This window comes from Mustela lutreola, chromosome 8 (assembly GCF_030435805.1).
Source record: "Mustela lutreola isolate mMusLut2 chromosome 8, mMusLut2.pri, whole genome shotgun sequence".
Taxonomy (NCBI): domain Eukaryota; kingdom Metazoa; phylum Chordata; class Mammalia; order Carnivora; family Mustelidae; genus Mustela; species Mustela lutreola.
Genome location: NC_081297.1, coordinates 18133356 through 18159955, shown reverse-complemented (window position 1 = coordinate 18159955; position 26600 = coordinate 18133356). Strand labels below are relative to the sequence as shown.

Here is a 26600-nt window from a genome sequence, read left to right as displayed (position 1 = left end):
AGGGCTTTGCTTATGGTGGGTGTTCATAACATCTGTGCCGTGGATTAATGGATGAAGCATCAAAGAGAAGGTGAAAACCAGAAAGGTAAGCAGTATGGCTCCCTGTCTGTCCATGGCCTTTGCCATGGTCTTTGCAGTTCCCTGACATTGACTCTGGTCTTTGTCATCCCATTTGCTTTGACTAATGGGACAGGAGCAACTATGGTGCCAATAGAGACTTACATAGCCCCATGCATTGGAACTTGCTCTCTTTTGCTGCTCTTGAGAACCCGAGACCGCCATGATCACAAGACTGGGTTTGCTTGTAAATAAATAAGGACACCCGATTGATTAGTTGGTTAAGCATCTGCCTTCTACTCAGGTCACGATCATGGGGTCCTGGGATGGAACCCTGTGTTGAGCTTCCTACACCATGGGGAACCTGCTTCTCCCTCTCCCACTGCCTCTGCTTGTGCTCCCTCTCTCGCTGTCTCTCTGTCAGATAAATAAATAAAATCTTTTTAAAAATGTGATATATATATATATATATATATATATATATATATGCTGGAATATCACTCAATCATAAAAAAGAATGAGATCTTTCCATTTGTGACAACATGGATGGAACTAGAAGGCATTTTGCTAAGCAAAATAAGGCAGGCAGAGAAAGATAAATATGATTTCACTTACATGTGGAATCTGAAAACCAAATTAAGGAAGAAACAGACAAAAGCGAACCATCCTATAAATACAGAGAACAAAACTGATGGTTGCCAGAGGGGAAGGAAGTGGGGAAATGGACAAAATGAGTAAAGGGAAGTGAGAGAACCAGGCTTCCAGTTATGGAAACAGTAAGTCACAGAGATAAAAAAGTACAGCACTGAGAATATAGTTAATGGTATTGTAATAGTGCCACTTCAGAATTTGTCCTATGAAGTGAGAAACAAGAGGAGAGTACCACCGACTGCTCTATTCAATGTCATAGTGACAATCCTAGCCAGTGCAATAAGAAAAGAAAAAATAAGTGGTATATAGATTAGAAGACAGAAATTTTTAAAATTATAGATGATGTGATTATCTAAGTGATGAGACTTTCAGACAAGCTATTAGTATCAGTAGAGTTCAGGAAATTTGTTGGAAACAAGATGAAAATACAGAATCCCATACTCAACAGTGATAAACATTTAGATGCGGCATTCCAAATCACAAGGTTAGGGAGGCAGATGGTGGTGATAGGGTAATCTGCTATTCTGTTGCAACAAAAAAGCTGGACTCCAAAATCATTCCATCTACACAAATAAATTCTGCTTCTTTGAAGCACCCAAGTATAAAAATCAAATTGATAATATTTTTATTTTATTTTTTATACTTTCTTTTTATTATGCTATGTTAGCCACCATACATCATTAGTTTTTGATGTAGTGTTCCATGATTCATTGTTTGTGCTCCATGCAATACGTGCCCTTCTTACTACCCAACCCCAGGCTCACCTATCCCCCGCCCCCTCCCCTCTAAAGCCCTCAGTTTGATTCCCGGAGTCCATAGTCCCTCATGGTTCATCTCCCCCTATGATTCCCCCCTTTCATTTTCTCTTTCCTTCTCTTAATGTCTTCCATGCTATTCCTCAAGTTCCACAAATAAGTGAAACCATGTGATAATTATCTTTCTTTGTTTGACTTATTTCACTCAGCATAATCTCCTCCAGTTCCACCCATGTTGATACAAATGTTGAGTACTTATCCTTTCTGATGGCTAAGTAATATATTTTTAAAAGATTTTATTTATTTGACAGAAAAAGACACAGCAAGAGAGGGAACACAGCAAATACAGCAGGGGGAGTGGAAGAGGGAGAAGCAGGCTTCCCACCGAGGAGGGAGCCCGATGTGGGGCTCGATCCCAGGACCCTGGGATCATGACCTGAGCCAAAGACAGATGCTTAACAACTGAGCCTCCCAGGCACCCTGGCTGAGTAATATTTTGTTGTATATATGGACATCTTCTTGATCCATTTGTCTCTTAAAGGTTATCTTGGCTCCTTCCACAATTTGGGTATCACAGACATTGCTGCTATCAATACTGGGCTACATAGGGCCCTTCTTTTCACTACATCTGTATCTTTGGGGTAAATACCCCCACAGAAAACAAATAATCACGTCAAAAAATGGGCGGATGACATGAACAGACACCTCTCTGAAGAAGACATACAAATGGCTAACAGACACATGAAAATTTTTGTAATATTTTTAGAAGACAATGTAGGGTTAGCTTTATAAATTGAGAGTAAGAAAAATTTTCTAAAATAGATAATAAAGAAAAATTCATAAATTAAATTAAAAGACTGAAAAACAAAACTAAATAAAACTTTAAAAACTTTGCTTTGACAATAGACATCAAAAACAAAGTTGAAAGACATGCTACAGCCAGTGACTAGATACTTGTGAAACATGTAACTGACAAAGGGCTAATATTCTGAATTTATAAAGACTTCTACTAATCAATCAGAAAAGGAAAAACCATGAAATAATATAAAAATGGTTAACCACTAAAACCAAGCAATTCACAGAAGAGGAAGCCAAAATGGTTAATACACACAAAAAAATTATTCTCAATCGTTATCAGGGAATTTCAAATTAAAAAATGGGAGATAACTTCACACCCATTAGATCAGCAAAAATTAAAAAGTATGGGAACCTCAAGTGTTAGTAAGAATATGAGACAATGCAAATCCATAAACCATTTGTAGGAATCTAAATTAACATAACTGCTTAGGAGCACAGTTTGACAGCATCTAGTAAAGTTAAAGAGGTATATACGCTTCAATTCAGCAATTCCATTTCTAGGAATTTATTGAGTGAAACTCTCCCTCATTTGACTATGAAAATGTACAGGGATGTTTCTAGCAGTGGTGTTTACAATGGCAACAAGTTGAAAATCTTCTAAATTCCCATCTGTAGGAGAATGAATATATTGTAGGATAGCATACAATGGAATATATTAAAAACGGGTAAAATAAATGAACTCAAGATATAGCGAAGTACCGTAATTAGATTTTAAAAACCTAACGTTCATGAGGGAAAAAGAAACTACACATTGTACTATCATTTATATAATCCTTGAAAACATGCCAAATGACATTATACGTGTGTGTGTGTGTGCGTGCGCACATGCACATGCAGAAATATAAAATTTACAAAATCAGGGCGGTGGTAATATCTGGGAAGGGAAGGAAGGAGGGGAATAGTTAGAGGGAGCTTCAACTCAATCTTCATTGTTTTATTTCTTTTATAAATCAAGCATGGCCAAGTCTAACAGCCAGATGTAGTGCAATTTTATGTTTTCTATATCTGTAATATTTGAAATATGATAAAGTAAAACTTAAAATAGTTTCTATATTAGATATGTCTATGAAGAAATTAAGGCTTTCCTCAATTTGTTCTTACTGATAGGGAAACAAAAATAATAAAATTATTTTATCATTTTTTTGGTCACCTCTCACATTGTGTGGAAATTAATAGCAGACAACACTCTTCTCCCTATGACCTACTTTTTTCTATGTGCTTGTTTCTTTTAAGATGAGAAAACTGCATGAAAGAAGTCATCCTAACCAGGAACGTAATTAGCTGAGGACTGGAGTCCACTGCTTTTTCTTTTTAAGATTTTATTTATTCATTTGAGAGAGAGACAGCCAGCACTGACAGCGCAAGCCAGGAGGAGGGGCTTCGGGTAAGGGAGAAGCAGACTCCCTGCTGAGCAAGGAGCCCTATATGGGACCTATATGGGACCCTGGGATCAACAGATGCTCAACCAACAGCGCCCCTCCCTGATATTTCTACACACTGATGCAAATACCCACCTTCCTAATCTTATTGATTCCCTCAGTTTTCAAACTTGGGGTTCCTCCAGTTGAAAGTAACCTTTCAAAGTGGTACCTTTCTCACTCCAAGGTGTCATTTCTAGCTCAGTAAGTGTGCATGTGATATGCCCACAAATTTGCATGAATCTATACATGTTACATGTATAGATTATATGTTATATAGATACATGTTACAATAAGTTGTAACATTTTGTGATTTCTGTAACAGAACCATTCCTAAATTTAAAAAATTAATACCTACCGTGTCTGCACTAATGAAACCCTTTCTCAGTATTTTGTTATCATCATAACGGCTTGTATGGTTCATAAGACCCCTTAACTAACAGGGCAGCAACCAAGCAGCTAAGGCGTGGGACAAAATTACTAGTCAGGGGTTCCCGAGAGGCTGCTGGTCTCCTCCCGTGGTCCAACACGTGAATAACAATGGACACCAGAAGCCAGTCTTGTCTCCTGCTTTATGCTTTGAAGAGCTCTCAGTACCAGTCTGGGGCACAATTAGGAATGTGTTTAGTTGCATTTATTAAATGAAACATTGCCCACAAATACTTAAAAGTATCACTAGACCAAACCTCTGATTTTTGTGATTAATTCTCTAACCCAACTGTTCATCTTGACTCTTTTCTATGTTACTGAGAATTCATGGTATTTGGAAAGGTGTTTTAAGGGATGCGCTGCTGATACCCTAGGCTTTCATTACCATCTAATCTCCTAAATCACATGGTTTGAGGAGAAATTATCTCTAGAAATAGGTATAAAGAGCAAGAAAATTTCCCAAGGATAGGTTGGGAATCAGCCCAAATCTCAAAGACAAGGATGCCATATAGTAACTTAGAGATACACCATTTGAATAATAGGTAATTGGTGACAATAGGGAAATAGTAGAGAAATTGGGAGCAGTGATATTATCAACACTACAGACTCCTTAATATATTTAGTAAATCAGCTTAGTCCTGGTACTTACTCATATTTATGGATTAATTCTTTCTTCTAACATTTTTAATAGTGATCAATTACATGCTAAATGATGTTATTTATGGATATATGCAGTGCATGTAATAATATTATAAAATACACATTTGAATATGAATTTGAAAAATCATTAAATTACATTAATTACAGTGAAAATCTAGAAATGATATATAAAATGATGCTAACCCTATGCCTGATATTTCTTCTGCATTTTATCTTTTATCTAAGTTCCAATTTCTTATGTGTTTTTTAAAATTATTTTTGTGTTAGAAACAGGGACCACTGAACTCACTCTCTGTACTTATGTTTACAAGTTGGTGGAAAACACATGTAGAAAAAAATTACTTTTCAAGTCCAGAGCTTCAAAGGGTGCAAAGAAAGGTTTTGGACTTATGTCAAATATGTTCCGATTGTTCCACTATTTTTAAAAGCCTTACAAATCACCTGTTCGATGTGTCTTCCCCACAATAGCTCAGAGAATGAACAAAACAATGTAATCTAGGTTTAAATTTGGGTTTCTCCTGCTCTTCAGATACTTCTGTTTGAGCTTTCTCTTACTGACAAGCTACTTAAAGGGTCAGTGTTACTTTGAGGTTTTATCTATGAGGTTTCTGTCTTTGAGGCTCATTAAGAACATTTCCAAAGATTACAATGTCAATAGCACCTAATTACTGGACTGTGAGAAAGGTCTTCTTGAGTACATAAAATCTGTGTCAGTGCCCCGCACACAATGGGCAGCTCAGATCCCAAATTTTATCACAGTTAAGTAGCAAACAAATTAATAATGTTACCTGGGCTCTCTTGGGATCATTACTACTGTGTCAAAACTGCTTTGAAATAGTACCATACCTCATTTTTTATTCCTTTATAGTAACAAGGGTATATTTATCTCTCTCTCTCTTTTTAGCTATTTATCTCTTTTTCCACATTGCATGAGTGACTCCTTGTTGTTCTCTTCTGAAATTTTTGGATTCAAGCTTGAAATAACAAAAAGTCATTTTTAGTCTGCTAAGAAAAGATGTATCCCCTGATAGGACATTGTTTGAAGACGATATTTTACCTTTTATTTCACTGTTTTCAAAATACCTATTGCGTATTTTGATACAAATGATCAATTTATTCTTCTACATATGTGGGTAGAAAAATAATTACTGGAGAACCAGAGGAGACACCGGTTCTTTTAAATCACTAGACTCTCCTACTGCTGAGGACATTATGGCCCGTGTGTGTGGTGTCGGCTAAAAGGTGGGTCTGCGGGCTTTACTGTGGGGACTTGGGGGTAATAGAATCAATAGCTCAGAGGAAACAGGGGTTAGCTAGGCATATAACATACATCTCACGTAATGCTCCTCACAAAGCTAGGAGGTGGGGTCACCATCTCCATTTCCCCCGCGGACGGACATGAGAGATAATATCAGTATGTGGGTAGAGCTGGGATAGGAACCGAAGTCTGCCAACCTCCACAACCTCTCTGTTATGTCCTGTATTTTCCCTTTCCTTGCGTGTGGTTGAGAATGGGGCCATATGCCATGCATGAGTCTTGGCTGCAAGCCAACATAATGCAGTGGTGACTGGCCAGGGCTCTGGGACCACACTGTCTGGGCTTGAACTCTGCTGTGTTACCTGTTTATGGTTTTACCCTCATAGCCCACTAACCCTCTCTGTATCCAACTGTCTCCTCCGCAGATTGGGCAAAAACAAGAGCGCCAGCCCCCGTGGGTTTTGTGACGATTAAGTCTAAAACATGGAAGACATTTTCAGTAGTGCCTACATCCACTAAATGTTCTCCATACATGAGTTGCAGAAGAATCTCGTAGTGTGAGAGAGAGAACAACCTCTCTTATATTCTTTGAGACAACACTAAGGATCCTGTTAGCAGAGAGGCTCTTCAGGAAGTACTTAAAATATTAATGTTCTATTTACATATCCTAAAAAATGGAACCCAAAACAATGGTGACTTTAAAGAGTTCGATTTGGGGTCCATCACCATAGTGATCATAGTAAACCCTCGTGCTACAGAAAGAATAGATATTTGTCTATAAATCAGGTACACACTAACCTCGTGGCCAAATGCCTCTTTAATAATGTATTTATGAATTAGTGCTTGAAAATACTAATAATGAATTAAACTATTTCCTAGGGGCCACAAGGGCATACTCAAGCATGTGGGGTATCTGATAAAGTTGGGGAAATTGGGGTGACTTGTTTCATGAAGATGATTTGGCCCTTTGAATGTCTAGTGTGTAACCCATCCAGTAGCCATAACTCATGGGTTCATAAGATTCCCTTACTCCCCGAATTAGCACATATGTAATTCGGCTTTTCTCTGGGCATTCATATATTCATTTCTCTTCATTAAAAACAGAAAATTTATTCCTAGTAAATTTTGAATTAACTAAAATCAACTTAACCAGAAACTTTTGTTCACTGTATTATTCCCCTGCAACACGCCCACCCCCCAGCCCAGCACTAGCCTTTCTAGGGAACAACATGGTATGTTGAAGTTGTATCAGAGATTTAGTAAAAGAAATTTCAGGGTTTTGCCCAGAGGCGCTGGGTGTGACCACGGTCACAGACAACTCCTCTACAAAGCAGATTAACGTTAACAGATTAACAAAGCCCCCCAGATAGGGCTTTGTGGGGACTGCAAGATTATGGATCATGAAAAAGCATTTACATTTGCTTTTATTTCATAAGGGGAAGGAGCAGACTAATGAACTATAGGATTTTCAGTAGACAGGGTAGAAATTACCATCTTTGGCATTTTCAGGGCGGAGGAAAGGGAGTGACGCTTGTTTTGGTGGCTGGGGTGGGGGCGCTGTACCTCAGGTGACCATCAAGTTTCATCTGTCCTAGTTTGGACCTTTGAAAATGGTTTGCTCAGATGTTGAAAATCAATTCTGGATGCAAAACCCTCCACTGAATCTTTTGGAGTATGGAATGCTACTGCTAATTAAACTCTCTCATTAAAATGTCAGCCCAAACATAGGTTCCAAATTCAACCATCTAGATATATTTTTTAAAGGTTTTATTTATTTATTTGACAGACAGAGATCACAAGTAGGCAGAGAGGCAGGCAGAGAGAGAGAGGGGGAAGCAGGCTTCCTGCTGAGTAGAAAGCCCGATGCAAGGCTAGATCCCAGGACCCTGAGATCATGACCTGAGCCGAAGGCAGAGGCTTTAACCCACTGAGCCACCCAGGGGCCCCAACCATCTAGATTTTGATGATAAATCATAAGACTCTCTCTTCTTCTAATACATTACAGTGTTTTAGAAATCACTTACTGCCTAGGTTAGAATTTCCAACAACTCAACAGATCTAATCTTATTTCTCTACACTTATTTAACTGTTGATACCTTTAAAAGTTTCCAGAAAAATACTACCTATAATGTAAGCAGTGCAGAAAAAGCTTCTCTGTTGCATGGAAACCCAGAACAAAGGTTTCTCTCTGTTGAAGCAGTCTAGCCTTTCAATTAGCAGTGACCCATAATCAGAAATGCATATTAACGTTCTTGGATTCAACATATCTATGTATTGGTTTTATAAACTGGCTGAAAAGGGAAAAAAAGCCATGCATTCATCCAGAATTCCAAATGCCTCAGGATAACAAAAGGAAGGAGCTGTCAATCTAGACCAAGCACCCATTCTGTGTGTGAACCATTTCTTCCAACAATAAAGATCCTTACCTTTAGATAAAGGGGAAAAAAATATCTGGTCACTGACTATATCCATGTCTTTGTCCATCTGCAGGCAAAGCAAGAAGTTTCATTACTGAAGATGGAGAGTAGCAACCAATTCAGTGTTCAATAGCGAAAAAATAATCTACCTACCAAAGGCGTATGATCACTTCCAGAAGATGTAGAACCTGTTACCAGGTTTGTTTTAGACTGCACAAATAAAGGTTTTAATTTCTGAAAGACACAAAAGGTATGTACTGTGTTATCAAGGGGAGGTGATTATCAAATGGAACGGATGTAGGAGGTTCTCTGGTCCTTTATTAACCAAAATTTGAAAACGAAGTTCCTGATTTATTTGTTTAAATATGGCTGGGGGAAATCCTTTCCTTGAAACCCTTGGAATAGACAGGCCCCTTCTTTTTTGGGGCTACTCTGAGAGAAAATTCAAGAAAAATGTTTTCTTCAATGGCTGTTCTGACTCTACCTTTTTCTTTTCTTTCTTTCTCTTTTCTTTTTAAGTACCGTTGACACACAGTGCTATATTAGTTTCATGTGTATAACTTAGTGATCTGACCAGTCTGCACATTATGCTATGCTCACCCCAAGTACAGCTACCCTCCATCCCCCTGATTCTACTTCCTGTTAATAATCTCCAGCCCGTTTGGGATTCACAACCCGTCACTGGTCAGGGATCACAGTGTTGTCCCCAGTATCTCCTCGTTCCGGGAGGCTATGGCAGTAGTGGTCCTGATTCCCAGGAACTGAATGGTGAAAGCCCAGGACCATGTCTTCCAGGAGCCTCCGCATGCAAGAATTGTCCCCAGCATCATTTGTTGCAAAGTAAATGACAATAGTAAACATGTGTGGGTGAAAAGGAGGAAACATAGCTGAAGCATGTTTATCAGAAAGAGGCCTGAGGTCCATGGATATACACTGGAGATTTAGGTGAAGTTCTCTGTCTGCAAGGCTTCCGTGTGTGTATACACGCATGCACACAGGGCTGTTTGCATGTATTTTTCTATTCTCCACAGCCCACTCCCACTCTCTTTGTTACCACCCCAAGGAAAAGATTTAAATATTTTATGTATATCTTTAATTTGGATATATTCCTGCAAAAATACATACTTTTGTGCCTGCCTTTTAATTTCCGCTAGAGGCGTTACATGCTATCCCATTTGTTGATTCTCTAAAGCATAGCCTTCTAGTACTTTAACATCCTCTAAACTGGGATGCATTTCACAGTAGATGGAGTGGCACAATGTAATTGGCATCACATTTCTCTTTTAGAGACTTACAAAGTCTCTTTTAGAGACTTAGAAAATCTTAAACCAGTGTTAAGCACATTTTAGATTCAAAGTGAAACCCAGTATGCCTTATGTGTTCCCGCTTCTCTTGCTAAATACTAAGTACTATGTGTTTAAGCTCCATCCATTCTGCTATGTATGTAAAATCTAGTACTGCACAGTACACAGTCACCTGAAGGTTAGGTAAGGTTTTAAGGCAGAAAAATACGAAGGAAAAAAGGAAAATATTATTAATTAAATTAACATCAGGATTGAGAACCTTTGTTTATGAGAATATACCAAAACACCATCCAACTGAAAGAAGACATTTACAACACATATAACTGACAAAGGATTAGTTTCCAAACTATATAAAGAATTCCTTGAAAAATTTTTTATTCATAATAAATTCTTTTTTAAGATTTTATTTATTGATTATGTTCAGTCAGCCAGCATATTGTACATCATTAGTTTTTGATGATAGTGTTCAACGATTCATTAGCTGTGGAAGCTTGGTGTTCGTTTGTTTAGATTCCACATATAAGAGAGATCATATGGTATTTGTCTTCCTCTGTCTGACTTATTCACTTAGCACAATGCCCTCAAAGTCCACCCATGTTAATGCAAACGGCAATTTTTGTTCTCTTTTATGGCCAAAAATATTCCTTTATATGTATACACCAAATTTCTTTACCCATTCAACTATTTATGGGAACTTAGGTTGTTTCTATAACTTGGCTATTATAAATAATACTACAGGGTCCATGGTATATAAAAATTTTTGAATTAGTGTTTTTGTTATCTTCAGACAAATACCCAAAAGTGGAATTACTGGATCACATGGTAGTTCTAATTTCTTAAGGAACATAGTACTGTTTTCTGTATTGGTTGCACTGATTTATGTTCCCCTAGTAGTGCACAAGGATTCCCTTTCCTCCACATCCTCACCAACATTTATTATTGCTTGTCTTTTTGGTAACAGTCATTCTAACAGATGTGAGTTGATATCTCATTATAGTTTTGACTTGCATTTCCTTGATGATCAACGATGTTGAGTTTTTAAAAAGATTTATTTATTTTAGGGATGCCTGGGCAACTCAATTTGTTAAGCATCCATCTTCAGCTCAGATCATGATCCCAGGGTCCTGGGCTAGAGTCCTTGTTCAGCAGGGAGCCTGCTTCTCCCTCTGTCTGCCATCCCCCCTGCCTTGTGCTCTCTCTCTCTGACAAATAAAGAAATAAAATCTTTAAAAAGATTTACTTATTTCAGAGAGAGAGTGTGTACAAGCAGGGGGAGATGCAGAGGGAGAGGGAGAGAATCTCAAGCAGACCTCCCACTGCGCATGGAGCCCATCACTGATACCTTGTAGTTTGCAATATGCAGGTCTTTCACATCCTCGGTCAAATTTATTCCTAAGTAGTTTATTCTTTTTGATGCAGTCATAAATAAGATTGCTTTCTTTTCTTTTTTAAAGATTTTTATTTATTTGACAGACAGATCACAAGTAGGCAGAGAGAGAGAGAGAGAGAGAGAGGAGGAGGAGGCAGGCTCCCTGCTGAGCAGAGAGCCCGATGTGAGGCTTGATCCCAGGACCCTGGGATCATGACCTGAGCTGAAAGCAGAGGCTTTAACCACTGAGCCACCCAGGCGCCCAGGATTGTTTTCTTAACTTCTCTCTCTGATAATTCATTATTAGTGTTAAGTAATGCAAAAAATTTTTGTGTGTAGATTCTGTATTACAATTTTTATTAGTTCTAACAGCTTTTTAAAAAATATTTTATTTATTTGACAGAGAGAGACACAGTGCGAGAGGGAACATAAGCAGGAAGAGTGGGAGAGGCAGAAGCAGCCTCTCCCCTGAGCAAGGAGCCCAATGTGGGGCTTGATCCCAGGACCCTGGGATCATGACCCAAGATGAAGGCAGATATCCAATGATTGAGATACCCAGGCTCCCCCTAACAGCTTTTTAAAATAGAGTTTTTGGGGTCTTACAAATATATTATCAAGCCATCTGTAAACAGTGAGAGTTTTATTTCTTCCTCTCCAATTTGTTTGCCTTTTATTTCTTTTTCTTGCCTATTCCTTTTGTTAGGACTTGCAATAATGTGTTGAATAAAATGACAAGAGTGGACATCCTTGTCTTGTTCTTGATCTTAGAGAAAAATATTTCAGCTTTTCACCATGGAGTATATTCGCTGTGGGCTTGTCATATATGCCTTTTATTATGTTGAGGTACATTCTTTCTATACCTGCTTTGTTGAGAGTTTTTAATAAAAAATGGTTGTTGATTTTCTTCAGAAAAAGGAATGTTTTTTCTGCATCTATTGAGATGATATGAGTGTTATCCTTGTGATGTTATCAAACTGATTGATTTGAAAATGTCAGACCATCCTTGCATCCCTGGCACAAATCCCACTGATCATGGTGAATCATCCTTTTAATTACTCAATCTTGTTTGCTAATATTTGGGTGGGAATTTTTGCATCTATGTTCAATAAGGATATTTGGCTTGTAATTTTCTTTTTTTTTTTTAATGGTATCTTTGTCTGATTTGGTATAAGGGTAATGCTGGCCTCATAGAATGTGTTTGGAAGAGTTCTTCTTTTATTTTTTTGGAAGAGTTTGGGAAGGATTAGTATTGATTCTTTTTGGAATGTTTGGTAGAATTTACCAGTGAAGCCATCTGATCCTGGGTTTTGTTGTTGTTGTTGTTGTTGGGAGGCTTTTGATTACTGATTCAATATCCTTGCTAGTCATCATTCTGTTTAGATTTTCTATTTCATTATGATTCAATCTTGATAGGTTACATAGTTTTAGAAATTCATCTAATTCTTATAGGATTTCTATGAATAAATAAGTAAAAGAGAATTCAGTAGACACAAAAGGCTTAAACTTGAAGCACAAATTCAAAGAGAAAACCTGAATGGCCAATACGCATATGATAAGATGACCACATTTATTAGTAGTGAGATAAATGGGTAAAAAAGTTACCCCCTCCAAAACCACAAGAAGAAGCCATTACACAATCACAAGACAGACAAAAATTATAGTCTGACCATGTAAGTGGTAGAGACAATGAAGAAAGTAGAAACTTTCATCCACTCCTGGTTAGAGTGTTAATTAGCAAGAATAATTTGGAAAACAATCTGGCTTTACCTTCTATGGCAGAGACTGTTCATCAACCCTCAACACCTATTCTCTTTTACTCTTTGGCATTATTTTCATTGGGTATTTGGCCACCCCGTTTTCTCAGTCTTTTGCAGTTTGATCAGCCCAGTGGGACATGAGTGGAAATGAAGTCTGCCATTTTAGGTCATATACTTAAGAACTAACATGTTTGCCTTGTATACCCACAGAATTCCTCCTCCTGCCATGTATCCCCAGAGACATGGAGTTACCCAGCCTTCTTGGTGTGGATGGGGAAACATCCTAGGAAATGGCAGAGCAATGACTGAAGAAACCTGTGTATCATCATGACTGTGGAATAATTCTCACTCCCCTGCCTGGGGGCTTCTCTTTTCCTCACTAGCCTGAGAGAGAGGTAATCTTCAGTCTTATTTAAGGGAGAGTATTTTTTTTTTTAAAGATTTTATTTATTTATTTATTTATTTATTTATTTATTTATTTATTTGACAGAGAGAAATCACAAGTAGATGGAGAGGCAGACAGAGAGAGACAGAGGGAAGCAGGCTCCCCGCTGAGCAGGACTCAATCCCAGCACCCTGAGATCATGACCTGAGCCGAAGGCAGCGGCCCAAACCACTGAGCCACCCAGGCGCGCCAAGGGAGAGTATTTTTGTTGTAGCAATCATATTTCTTCTTCCATAGACTTGAATATACCAATATTTTAGGACCAGAAATTCTATTATTACTATAAAGCCTGGAAAAACTGGGATGCCTGGGTTGCTCACTTGGTTAAGCATCTCACTCTTGATTTCAGCTCAAGTCATTGTTTCAGTGTCGTGAGATCAAGCCCTGCGTCAGGCTCCACACTGAGAGTAGAGCCTGCTTAACATTCTCTCTCCCCTTCTGCCCCTCCCCACCTGCTCACACTCTCTTTCTCACTCTCTAAAAATAAACAAACAAAGCAAAACAAAACAAAAGCCCTCGAAAAATTGCCACATATGCTTATCAGGTGAGAATAAAAGAATGTTTGGGGCCATGATATTCATAATAGCAAAAAAGCAAGATCTAACCCAAAGGCTGATCATCAGCAGAGTGGGTGAATAAGTTGCGGTATAGTCAAGCATTAGAGTACTCCCAGTGGGTCAACTACAACCACAAGCATCGACGTGGATACATGGATGAGTCTTAAAAGCAGAATGTTGAAACAATGGAGCAAATCACTGACGGATCTTTTTTTTTTTTTTTTTTCAATTATATTCTTTCATTTATAAAAAGTTGAAGAACAGGCAAAAGTCAGCAGTATGTTGCTTAGGAAGACAAGCACAAGTGACAAAACTCTCAAGAAGAACATCAGGACAGTGGTCTCTGGGAGGGAATGGAGACAAATGCAATGGGTGGGCTTTTGCAGTTTTATTCTATTTACGGCTTGTATCCTGGGAACTCAGGTATTCATACGATCGTCATTGTTTAAGTTGCACACATGTATTTTCACTCATCCCTTTTGTGCACATGGTTATTCCACAGCAAACAAAGAAGAAGAAGAAGAAAGGAAAGAAATAAGAAAAAAGAAACCAAAAACAATTCAGAGTAAAGACAAAATGGATTCTTTCTTTTTTTTTAAGATACTTACTTATTTATTTGACAGAGACAGAGATCACAAATAGGCAGAGTCAGGCAGAGAGAGGAGGAAGCAGGCTCCCTGCTGAGCAGAAAGCCTGATGCAGGGCTCAATCCCAGAACCCCAGGATCATGACCAGAGCCGAAGGCAGAGGCTTGAATCCACTGAGCCACCCAGGTGCCCCAAAATGGATTCTTTCATACTGAGCCTTGATACCAAGTTAAGAGTCTAAGAGTATGGAAACTTACACTGAGGATAAACAGGCCAATATAAACAGATTTGCGTATAATATGAATAGGTTGCTAACTACACAATAACAGATTGAAAATCAGTATTTGAGATAATAATGATTAGACTCAACATGGTACACAGTAGAATGCTTATATAAAGTAATGGTTCCTAACCTTCAGGCTGTCATAGGACACATAAAAATGGTATCACTCGCAGGGAGCCCTGGGGGAAGTGGACAAGGTTGCTCCTGGACTCAGTCGGTGGGATGGGAGTTTCAGGCTACCTCAGTCATGCTCCATCCCTTCCCCTTAGGGGGGCAAGGAAAATCATGATCTCAGCACTCTTTTTAAAAATTATTATTATTTTTATTTTTTAAAAAATATTTTATTTATTTATTTGAGAGAAAGAGAGTGATAGCAACAAGTGGGAAGGAGAGGGAGAAGCAGTATCCCTACCGAGCAGGGCACCCGAGGCAGGGCTCCATCCCAGAACCCCGGGATCACGAACTGAGACTATCTCAGCACTCTTAAAATAAGCTTGGGAAATTCTGATGAGAGGTACAAACTGGAAGGGTTTCCTAAAAATGCCAAGGAAAAGAACAAAGAGAATAGCATAACATTAAAAGGAATGTGTCAGTTACGGAGGACAGAAAACAGATTTTCAACCTATAATAGTGTTTCTGAAAAAGAAACAAAAATAAATCCTGCCATCCTTAGAAATATACATAAGAAACTTGTCTAAGTTGAAAAAAAAAGATTTAGATTTATAGATGAGAGAGGCTCATTTTATTCAAGAGAAATTAATAAAATAATGTGATAACTCATTTCCTGGTGACATCTTTAAATTTTAAGTTTCAAGAAAATAGCTTATAAATATCCACTGGAGGAAAATAAGCCAGGTTAATTAACAAAAAACAAATACTAATCTGGCTTCAGTCAGGGTGAGGCATAGAGAAGTGAAGATACTGTTCCTTTCACTTAAAAAAAGATACTCAAAGACAAGATCCAATTTCTAAGAAATAAATCAAAATTAGGAACTAAAGAATGGTAAAAGTCATGATTTTTGAAGAAGATTTTATTTATTTATTTGATAGAGAGAGAGCCCAAGGGGTGGGGGATATATTGATGCAATTAAGGCTGAAATGGAACTTGGAGGAACAAAATCATTCATAACCCCCTCTTTACCCAGAGCGGGTGAAGACTCAGACTTGTTTGGTTCATGTTGTTGTTAACTGCACAACTGTAATTCGATTTTACATTAAAGTTTACTGTTACAATATAGATAAAGCAAGTAAAATGTGGTTCATAATACATAAGCCAGGAAACAAAGGAAAGAACAAGCAGTCACAAAATAAGGTGACAAAAACCCCAAACTATCAATTTATGCCGATAAATGCATGTAGTTTCAGTTTTCATATTGAAGGTAAGTGAGCGTCAGGTTAGGTTTAAAGAACTAACATCCAATCTTTGTTATTTATAAGTCTGCAACTGAAGGCAAGTGACATAGAAGTACACAATTTGAGCAAAGCTAGCAGCAACATACAGAGAAGACGACAGTATGCGTAACAGAAGTGGTAACAGACAAGTTAGAATTCAAGGCTAACAAGAACCTCACAGGCCACGAGTTGAAGGTGTAATCCGTAGCAAACACATGAGAGTGAAAAGCCTCCCTAAGCTGAGTGAGAAAACATAGTAACACAGAATATAAAGCAAAAACTACAATCATGGTGGACTTTGACCTGCTAACTGTATCTACTACCTTGCTATAGGGCATAGCCTCAAAATTTAATAAGAAACCTTTGTCATTTACGTATTTAGATTAGATATTTGGTAGCTACTTGGCTCTTTGGATTCTGAAATAAACCACTGGCTAAAGAGATTTAATCAAAAACCTAGTGGATATTTTTTTAAAGATATTGATTTGCTGATGAAACTGAACACCCAAAAATGAAATAATCCAGTTAAAAAATGGGCAAAGACATGAATAGACATTTTTCTGAAGAAGATATATAAATAGCTAATAGATAACTGAAAAGATGCTCCACATCACTCATCATTAGGGAAATAAAAGTCAAAACTATAATGAGATACCACCTCACACCTGTCAGAATAGTCAAAAAAAAAAAAAAAAAGGAAACAAAGAAAGAAAGGAAGGAAGAAATTGATTTGCTGATTCTAAAACATATATGGAAGTACTAAGGATATAGAGTTGCCAAGACAGGGCACCTGCTTGGCTCAGTCGGTTAAGCGTCTGCCTTCAGCTCAGGTCATGATCCCAGGGTCCTGGGATTGAGGCCCGCATTGGGCTCCCTGCTCAGTGGGGGTTTGCTGCTCCCTCTGCCCCTCAGTCCACTTAGGTGCTCTCTCTCTCTAAGTAAATAAATAAAATCTTAAAAAAAAAAACACAATAGAATTGCCACGACAAGCTTGGCGACAAAGAATAAAATGGCAGAACTTACATAACCTGATTTCAAGACTTATTATAAAGCTACATTAATTAAGATAATATAGTATTGGATAAAGGACAGACAAATAGGCCAATGAGATAAAATAGAGGGCTTAGGAACAGACTCCTATAAACATTGTCAATTCCATTAGAACAGAGGAACCACTGAGATGTGAAGTTCAATGGGAAAAGAAAGATCAAAATCACATTGTAAGTTTATGAGGAATATGAGATATAGTCCAGCCACAGAAAACACAATTTCTGACAGAAAAAGAGGATCTTCCTTAAAATTAAAACTTTCTAAAACATTTTTTTAATTTCTGACCTTCAAAAGGCACTGCTCTGAAAATGGAAGGAAAAACTACAGCGTGGGAATAAATATTTGTTATATATATATATAATATAAATATAAATATATATAAATATTTGCTATATATATAGCAAATATTTATTCCCATTCTGACAAAAGATTTCTACCCAGAATATATGACAAAATGCTATAACTCAATAATAATTAAAAACAGAAATGGAAAGAAGGGGAATGGGGAATTATTATTAAATGGGTATACAGTTTCATTTTATTTATTTATTTTAAAATAGTATTGGGGCGCGTGGGTGGCTCAGGGGGTTAAGCCTCTGCCTCCAGCTCAGGTCAGGATCTCAGGGTTCTGGGATCAAGGCCCACATGGGGCTCTCTGCTCGGTAGGGAGCCTGCTTCCCTTCCTCTCTCTCTGCCTGCCTCTCTGCCTATTTGTGATCTCTATCTGATAAATAAATAAAATCTTAAAAAAATAAAAAGATTATTTATTTTAGTGGGGAGGTGGGGCAGTGGGAGAGGGAGAGTCTCGAGCAGACTCCCCACTGACAAAGAGCCTGACGTGGGGCTCCATCTCACAACCCTGAGATCATGACCTGAGCTGAGATCAAGAGTTGGATGCTTAACTACCCAAGAGACTCTTAACTTTCCTTTTTCTAAGATGAAAAGAGTTCTGGAGATTAGTTTCACAACAATATGAATGCACGTAACATTATTAAATTGCACAGTTGAAAACAGTTCAGATGGTAAATTCTAAGTTACATGTATTGCCCCACAATCTATTTAAAAGACTTGGATAATCCCTTTTGGAAAGAAGATCTAAAATTAGCTAATAAGCACAGCAAAAGATATTAACATCATTAATTACAGAATGCAATTTTTGAAAACTTCAGTGAGACATTATTTTAGGGTAGCCCACCTTTAAAAACTGACAATATCATGTTGGTATATGAATATCGCGCCGGTGACAATATCATGTCAGGACACAGGAACTCTCTAGCATCATTGGGGGTATGGTAATGGGATACAATCACTCTGGAATATAAACTTAAACATTAATATTCCTGTGTCCCAGCTAGTCCAGTCCTACCTGAGAGTTATACAAACATATTTCTGGAAATAACCAGTAAAAGAATGTTTGTAGCATGTTTTTTTCCCTCCCCAAACAGATCCTAACTGGAAATAGCACAGGAGTCCATTAAGAGGAGAATGGAACAATAATTTGTTAATTATTGTTTATCCATAGAATGTTATTCAGCAAAACAGAGAAACAGTTGCTAGGCATGCACATAATAAGGATCAACCTTTTTTTTTTTTTTTTTTTTTAAAGATTTTATTTATTTATTTATTTGACAGAGATCACAAGTAGGCAGACAGGCAGGCAGAGAAAGAGGAAGGGAAGCAGGCTCCCTGCTGAGCAGAGAGCCTGATGCAGGGCTCAATTCCAGGACCCTGAGATCATGACCTGAGCTGAAGGCAGAGGCTTAACCCGCTGAGCCACCCAGGTGACCCAATAAGGGTCAATCTTAAAACACTATACTAAGTTAAGATAAGCCAGACATAAAAGAATGTATACTGTATGATTCCAACTGTATAAGTTTTAAGAATAGGCAAAACTAATCTGCAGTTGTAGAAATCAGAGCAGCATTTGTCTGGCATGAGGATGTAACTAAGGTATTGTCTGGAAAGGGACACTGGAAAATTTCAGGGAGGGTGGAAAAGTTCTACCCTTTCATTTAGGTGATGGCTGCACAGGGCAAAACACTTCAAATGATTCACTTAATCGTTTGTGAACATTCCCATACCCATACCCATATTACCTCAATAGTAAGAAAATACTAACCCTTTTCTTTCACAGCATTTATTCAAATATGTCATTTAAAGTTTGTCACATTTCCTCATTATTATCTCTGTTTTCTCCTCTGCAGTTCAGGTGCTACTCTAATCTCTGCTTGTGGAACAGTTGACAAGACAGACCAGTCCGTGCCCTCATGAAATTTATAGTCTGTAAAGGAAGGAGCCCTATTTGTCACGGTCGCTATCTCACAAACATGGTGCTTGGTGAATGTTTACACTCCGTAAATATTTGTGGAGTGGCGTAGGGACCCAAGGAAAAATTAGTTACCTAAAACTCACTTACTCATCACTCTACCTTTCCCTCCTCTCCACCCCCCACCCCCATCTATTTTTCTTCAATATTTGCTATCCAGTCTGACAAGGGTCTCGAGTGCCTATATACTTGTGGACGTACCGATAAGGGTCATGAGCCTGAAATCCCACAGAAGTAATGGCACATGGATGTATTTTAGGCTGGACGGAGCACTAGCCCTCCTCCACGGAAGACAGAGCAAGGGCAAGGCAGACATTTTTCTCAAGACAGGGACTAGATCTATTAATATACCCGCACCGAGGTAAATTTTGAGATTTTAGAACTCTGTTTCATTAAACCTGGCCAGTTCACCTTTGGACCAGACAGTTTTATCAGGTAATCCTAAAAAAAAAAAAAAAAAAAAAAAAAAAAAAAAAAAAAAAAAAAAGCCTGATTTTTGAGTTGGCACAACATTCTCATGGGTCTAACAATATTTTATTTGTCCAGCTGATTAAATATCGGAAATGAGGATTACTCCCACTGAAACTGCAACCTTCAGTCGGAAGAGGAAAAATCAAAAGGAGAAAAAAGACACTAGATAGTCTTATCTATGGAAACCAGTCTGGGGACATTTCAGGGGAGTCAAGTATTAAAAGCTCATTCAGCAAGGTTCAGATTACCAGGTAACTTCGTTAAAAATTAGAAATAATTTCTTGTTATCATACTAACATTCTTAAGTTCTTTCATCTCCTGCAGCAACTTAAAATTTAGAAAATTAAGTCAAAGTAAAAAATGTTGAAAAAAATTTTGAAAGTAATTTTAGATTGGAAGCTTCCTAAAGCAAGAGCCTGGATTTTGTATTTCTTGTGCTCTTTCCCTCAAATCTTGTCGCATAATATTTGGCATCATGACAGGAACTCAATGGCATGTATAGCATGTGATTTTTCTTAGTATTTGAAATTTCCTGGATATATTTCTCCACTGGATCTCATTTACCTTTACAATCACAGCTCCCAAATAAAAACATTAAGTAAACAGGTTAAAAAAAATAGTCTATTTTAAAATTGGGCTTTCTCTGCAAGTGACTTCTAGTATGAAAATGAATGGCTTGGTACTAGGAAAAGGTGCTTTTGCCTCCTTTTTCCCCTTTGAAAGTGACTGACACTTGGATCTTGAGCTTTGATATTCCCTTTTTATTCTATCCGTGCCTACCAGTGGCCAGACTGACAAACGTCCCAGCTAGTGTCACCCTGCCTCTGAAATTTTCACTTTGCCTCTATTATAGCCCAACCACATTGCATTGAAAAGATTTGTTTATGCACCTCTATCTTGTACCAGACTGAGCTCTTTGGGTTCAGGCGCTCAGACCCATGTCTTTAGTATCTAGCAGGATGACTGTCCCAGACTATCTCCAGACAGGGGCTCAGTAAATGTTAAATAAGAACAAAAAGACATGTACAAAAAACGAAGAGACAAACAATATCGAAACATTACAGGTACTTACAATATAATTGAAGGACGTGTCAGCAAGCATGGCAAACTGACGAAACAATGTGTGCCTGGTAAACATCTCATCTTTAAGAACATGAAAGCTACAATAAAAGAAATGGTGAAATTAAAATGCATAGAGATCATAAGAGAAAGCAAATTAATATCATGTTCATGTGGTTAGGAATTAGAGTTTTCACTGTGAAAGGGATACAAGTAAAAAATTCAAAATATTAATATGAGTTTGTTACTTCTTTCATTTTCAGTTATTTTTTAAAGGCTTTTTTTTTTAAAGATTTTATTTATTTATTTGACACAGAGAGAGAGATGACACATAGGCAGAGAGGCAGGCAGAGAAAGAGGAGGAAGCAGGCTCCCCACTGAGCAGAGAGCCCCATGCAGGGCTCGATCCCAGGATTCTGAGATCATGACCTGAGCCAAAGGCAGAGGCTTTAACTCACTGAGCCACACAAGTGCCCCTAAAGGCTTTATTTTTAAGCAAGCCCTTTACCCAACGTGGGGCTTGAACACACAACCTTGAGATCAAGAGTCACATGTTCTACTGACTGAGCCAGCCAGGTGCCTCGGCTTTTTTCATTTTTAAAATGACATATTTCCCAGCCCTGAAAAAGCAGAGAAGCAATGAATGACAACTCAGTATCAATGAGCATCTTGGACCCTAAACTGTAGTTTTTGTTTTTTTTTTTTTAATTTTTTTCAAGATTTTATTTATTTACTCGAGAAGGAGAGAGATAGACAGGAAGACAGAGAGAGAATGAGCAGGGGGAGTGGCAGAGAAGTAGGAGAGGGAGAAGCAGACTCCCTGCTGAGCTCAAGCTAGATGCAGGGCTCCATCCCAGGACCGTGAGACCATGACCTGAGCTGAAGTCAGACGTTTAGCTGACTGAGCCACCCAGGTGCCCCCAAACTATAGCATTTTCCCTTTAAAACTATTTCTCCCTAAAAGGAACCAGCCCATCTTTCAGAAACAGCTGTTTCCAGATCTAAGATGATACATGTCCAAGTTGAGCCTGGGACATTAAATTATTAAGGGAGTCCTCAAAGACTGTACCAAAAGAACACAGTAGTAAACCTTGAGCAATAAACCTTGAGAGAGAGGGCTCCCACTAACTTACAGTTGAAGAAATTGAGCATCAAAAATAATTGTTATATTGTAGCAAAACACAACAAGTATATTAAATTTGGGAAATTCTCAGCCTATCCAGCTTGCAAATCTTGTTAAAAGTAGAAGATTCACTCTCAGAAAAGCATATTCTGAAGACAAAGTCAGGAGTATGCTGGACAACCTTTGGGTAGCCACTAGGAAGGAACCAAAAAAATCCCAGAGTTCTGTCAGTGGGAGGGGTCTGAGAAGAGAGTGGGTGTGTCTCAGGGACCAAAACCACAATGAGGTATCACTGCATTAACTACCAGCATGACTAAAATAAAAAAAAAAAAAACAGACAATAACAAGTGTTGGATAGAACACAGAGAAATGGGAGCCCTCACCCATTGGTTGTGTAATTGTAAAGTGGTACAGCCACTTTGGAAACAGTTTGGCATTTCCTCAAAATATTAAACATAGAATTATCATATGACTTAGCAATTTCTTCCAGTATATACCTAAGATAATTGCGAACATATGTTCCACACCAAAACCTGTACATGACTGTTAATAGCAGCATTATATACAGTAACCAAAAAGTGGAAATAATTAAAATGTCTACACACAGAAGAATGGGTAAACAAAATGTAGTATATCCATACAATGGAGTATTATTTGGCAACCAGAAGCAATGAACAGATGAACTTGAGAACATTATGCCAAGTGAAAGAAGCCAGTCACAAAAGGTCACATAGCGTATGATTCTGTGCATATGAAATGTCCAGAACAGGCAAAGTCATAGAGACAGAAAGTAGATTAGTTGCTAATGGCTGGCAGTGATGGCTATGCAGTGTGGTTGCCAATGGATACACAGTTCCTTTATGGGTTGGTGACATGTCCTGATTTAGGGAGTGGTAATTGTTGCCCAACTCTGTGAATACACTAAAAACCATCCTTTAAAAGGGTGGTATGTAAACTATATGCCAATAAAGTTGTTATACAATAATTTACTATGTATGCTTAAAAAAATAGAAACACGAATAAAGAAGAAAGAAAAAGGCAGAGCAATGATGACTTTAATATCACTATGATGAAGAAAACAGACCAAAATATTGCTAAAAATAGATAAAAAGATGGTGAATTTCAGCATAGAATTGAATCTACTGAAAAAAATGACTAGTTATCTTAGAACTGAAACCATCATATATGATATTAAGAAGTCACTACATGGGCTGAATAGTAGGATGGATTCAGCAGAGCACAGACAGGATTATTCATCTCAAAGGCAGATCAATAAAAAATACATCTGGTCAAAGTGAAGCCTAGAGAGGAAAGAGCAGGAAACCAGACAGGAGTGTAAGAAACTTGTGGGTTGGAGTCAAAAGGCACAACTCACGTATAATTAGAGTCCTAGAGGAGGAGACCTGATAGTTGGTAAGTCTCAGCATGTCTGGTGGAGGCCAGTACTCGATGCACTGGCCTCATGAACAAGCTAAGGGGAAAAAACTACCAGCACAGAAAAATTCTGCACTCAGAGAAGTTATTCTTCAATCACGAAGGTAAAATAAAGACATTTTCCCACAAAAAAAAAGCTGATGGAATTAGTTGCTGGCAACTAATTTTTCCTATATGAAAAGAAAAACTAAAGAGAACTATTGGGACAGGAGGAAGATGATCCCAGATGGAAACACATTGAAAGCAGGAAGAAATAAAAAGCTCAAAGAGTAAAAATGTTAATGGGAGTGAATACTGACTATGTCTAACAATAATTATAATGTTCGATGGTGTTAAACATTTGTATGGAATCAAAATGAAAATGTGGGAGGAGGTTAAATGGAGCTAAAATATTCTAAGGTTCTGGAATTCTTTCTTTTTATCGTTTTCATTGAAACATAATTGATTTGCACTATCCTATTGGTTTCAGGTGTACAACATGATGACTCTAAGGTTCTAGAATTCTTGAGGCAGTAGTAAATAGAAATTTGTAGAAGACTGTGGTAAGCAAAGAATGTGGGTTAAAATTTCAAAAAGAGAAAAGAATGAATAACTGACAAGTCAGTAGAAGAAAATATGGAATAAAAATACATTGATTAGTCCAAAAAAAGGTGAAAAGAAGAGAAGAAGAAACAGGTTGGCTAAATAGAAAAAAAATGTGTCATGTGGTAGATACAAACCCAGGGATACCAGTAATCTTACTAAAAGTAAATCAAGTAGGGCAAAAAATAAGGAAGGCAGGCAGGTGAGATGAAAAATCCAGCTCTATGCTTCTTAGAAGAGACCCATTCAAATATAAAAACAAGATAAGTTGAAAGAAAAAAGCTGGGGAAAAAGCACCATGCAGTCCGAATCAATGAAGAGTGATACAGCTATTTTAACACCAGTTGAAATAGACATTAAGCAGGAAGCATTTTACAGATAGAGAGGGATGGCTCCTAATGATGCATACACCAAATTTGATACCAGCATTTAAATTTGTAAGTATCCATCAACGTAGCCATAAAATATTTAAAGAAAAATTGACAGAACTGAAAAAGAAATAGATAAATCTATAAGCACAGTGGAAAACTTAATACTCCTCTCTTAATAGTCAGAACTATAGCAAAAATTAAAGTATATAAAAGGTATAAAAAACATGATGGGTAAACTTGACCTAATTGAAATATATAAAACACTGTACCCAGTGATAGAATTCCTCTTCTTTCTAGGTGTACATGAATCATTTTCCCAAAATCAACAATATGCTGAGCAGAAAACAAGTATCAAAAATTTTAGCAGATGGAAATAATTCAGAGTAGGTTCTCTGAGCCCAGTAGACTTACCTAGAAACACAATTAGGCAGTCTTCAACTACCTGGAAATAAAACACATCACTTCTAAATAACCCCATGCTAGCAGGAGTACCACCAAAGAGAAAATAAAATCGAATTTAGAAAATGTTTTATACTGAACGATAGTATGTAACATGTTGCAATTTGTGGGATGCAACTGAAGCAGGGCTTAGAGGACAGTATATAGGCTGAAATGTTTGTAGTAGAAGAAAAAAATCTGAAAACCAATGATCTCAGCTTTCTTTTTAGGAAGGATAACAAATCATACTCAAAGGAAGTAGAAGGAAGAAAACGATGAAGATAAGAACAGAAACTAATAAAAAGAAAACAAATACATGAGAGAAATTCAACAAAGGAAACATGATTTCTTTGAAATAAATAATAAATCTGCGACTGTGCAGTTAGTGTCCGTCCCACATCAGGACATGGTATGCGGGATTATACACTGGTCTCTGTTATATATCACCTTGAATGAGTGTTTGCTGATGCAACCACATGAAAGAGACGATGAGTTATGTCCCGGCATTACATCCCACTTAGTCAATTAAGTGAGAAAACATATAGAAAATAGGTAATCATGCTTGCTGCTATTCCAAATGTTTAGATAACAACTTAAAGTCCACCTAGACCAAAATGATGAAATGAACATAGACCATTTTGATGAACAGCAAATCAACTCGAAGTAAAACTGAGACATTCTTGTAAATGGTCATTGAAATATGGGATGAATCCCATTGGGACAGACAGAGGGTAAACATTAAGGATCAGAGTGAACCCCACAGGGGCACCTGGGTGGCTCATTTGGTGTATCAAGCCCCAGAAGGAATCCCTCTACTGGCTCCCTGGCGGGGATCTGCTTGTCTCTCACTGTCTCTCTCTCTGCCCACACCCCCCTCCCACCCCTGCTCATTCTCTCTCTCTTTCTCTCAAATAAATAAAATCTTTAAAAAAAAAAAAAAAACAACCCTGAATTCTACAGAAATAAGTCAGGGAAAGAGAGTCCACTCAGTTTCAGAGAGAGTCCACAATCCATGTTTGGGGAAATTAAATTCAGTGCCTGTTTAAGCCAGTTTCAGTCTCCTGTTTCTCACCTGTGTCTGTATTCTGCTCTTAGAGTACCTGTATGAGGTAGTTAGAGCAGGAAATAAGATGCACGTTTTTCAGAGCACAGAGCATTACCAGCACAAACCTGAAGCACGAGCAAGAGTGCAAAGCAGAACATTTTACCAAAAGGAGGAGATCTTTCTCTCACCACCTCCTGCTAGCCCGGTGATTCTCCATGTACCCCCCTTGGATTACTTCAGGGTGATGTATGCAGCAACGTATAGGATTTTATGTTTTTTCTCCCTCTCTCTCATACGCCCTCACACTCATAGTGTAGGCTTAAGAGGTGCTGTGCATTATTGTCCCACGAAGTCCTGTGTGAGTCTCGTGCTTGACTTCTGACATCAGACTAACCCTGAATCCATCCTGTCCTGAATGCTCCTTGACTGGGAGAAAATCTTACAACGGAACTTCCAATGTGTGATAAAGAGAAGAGAATCTGGGAGACATTATGGCCAGAATAT

At 37.9% G+C, this 26600-nt stretch overlaps 1 protein-coding gene across 1 annotated transcript in view; it reads right to left on the bottom strand.

The window, feature by feature from the left end:
• The window catches only part of C8H10orf67 (chromosome 8 C10orf67 homolog), a 143130-nt gene that overhangs the window by 7041 nt on the left and 109489 nt on the right, over positions 1 to 26600 (bottom strand). The window contains exons 14-16 of the mRNA XM_059183932.1: positions 21117 to 21204; positions 8657 to 8737; positions 8513 to 8570 (exon numbers count right to left, since the gene is read on the bottom strand). Of these exons, the coding sequence (XP_059039915.1) occupies positions 8513 to 8570; positions 8657 to 8737; positions 21117 to 21204 (227 nt within the window). The remainder of the gene's footprint in view (positions 1 to 8512; positions 8571 to 8656; positions 8738 to 21116; positions 21205 to 26600) is intronic.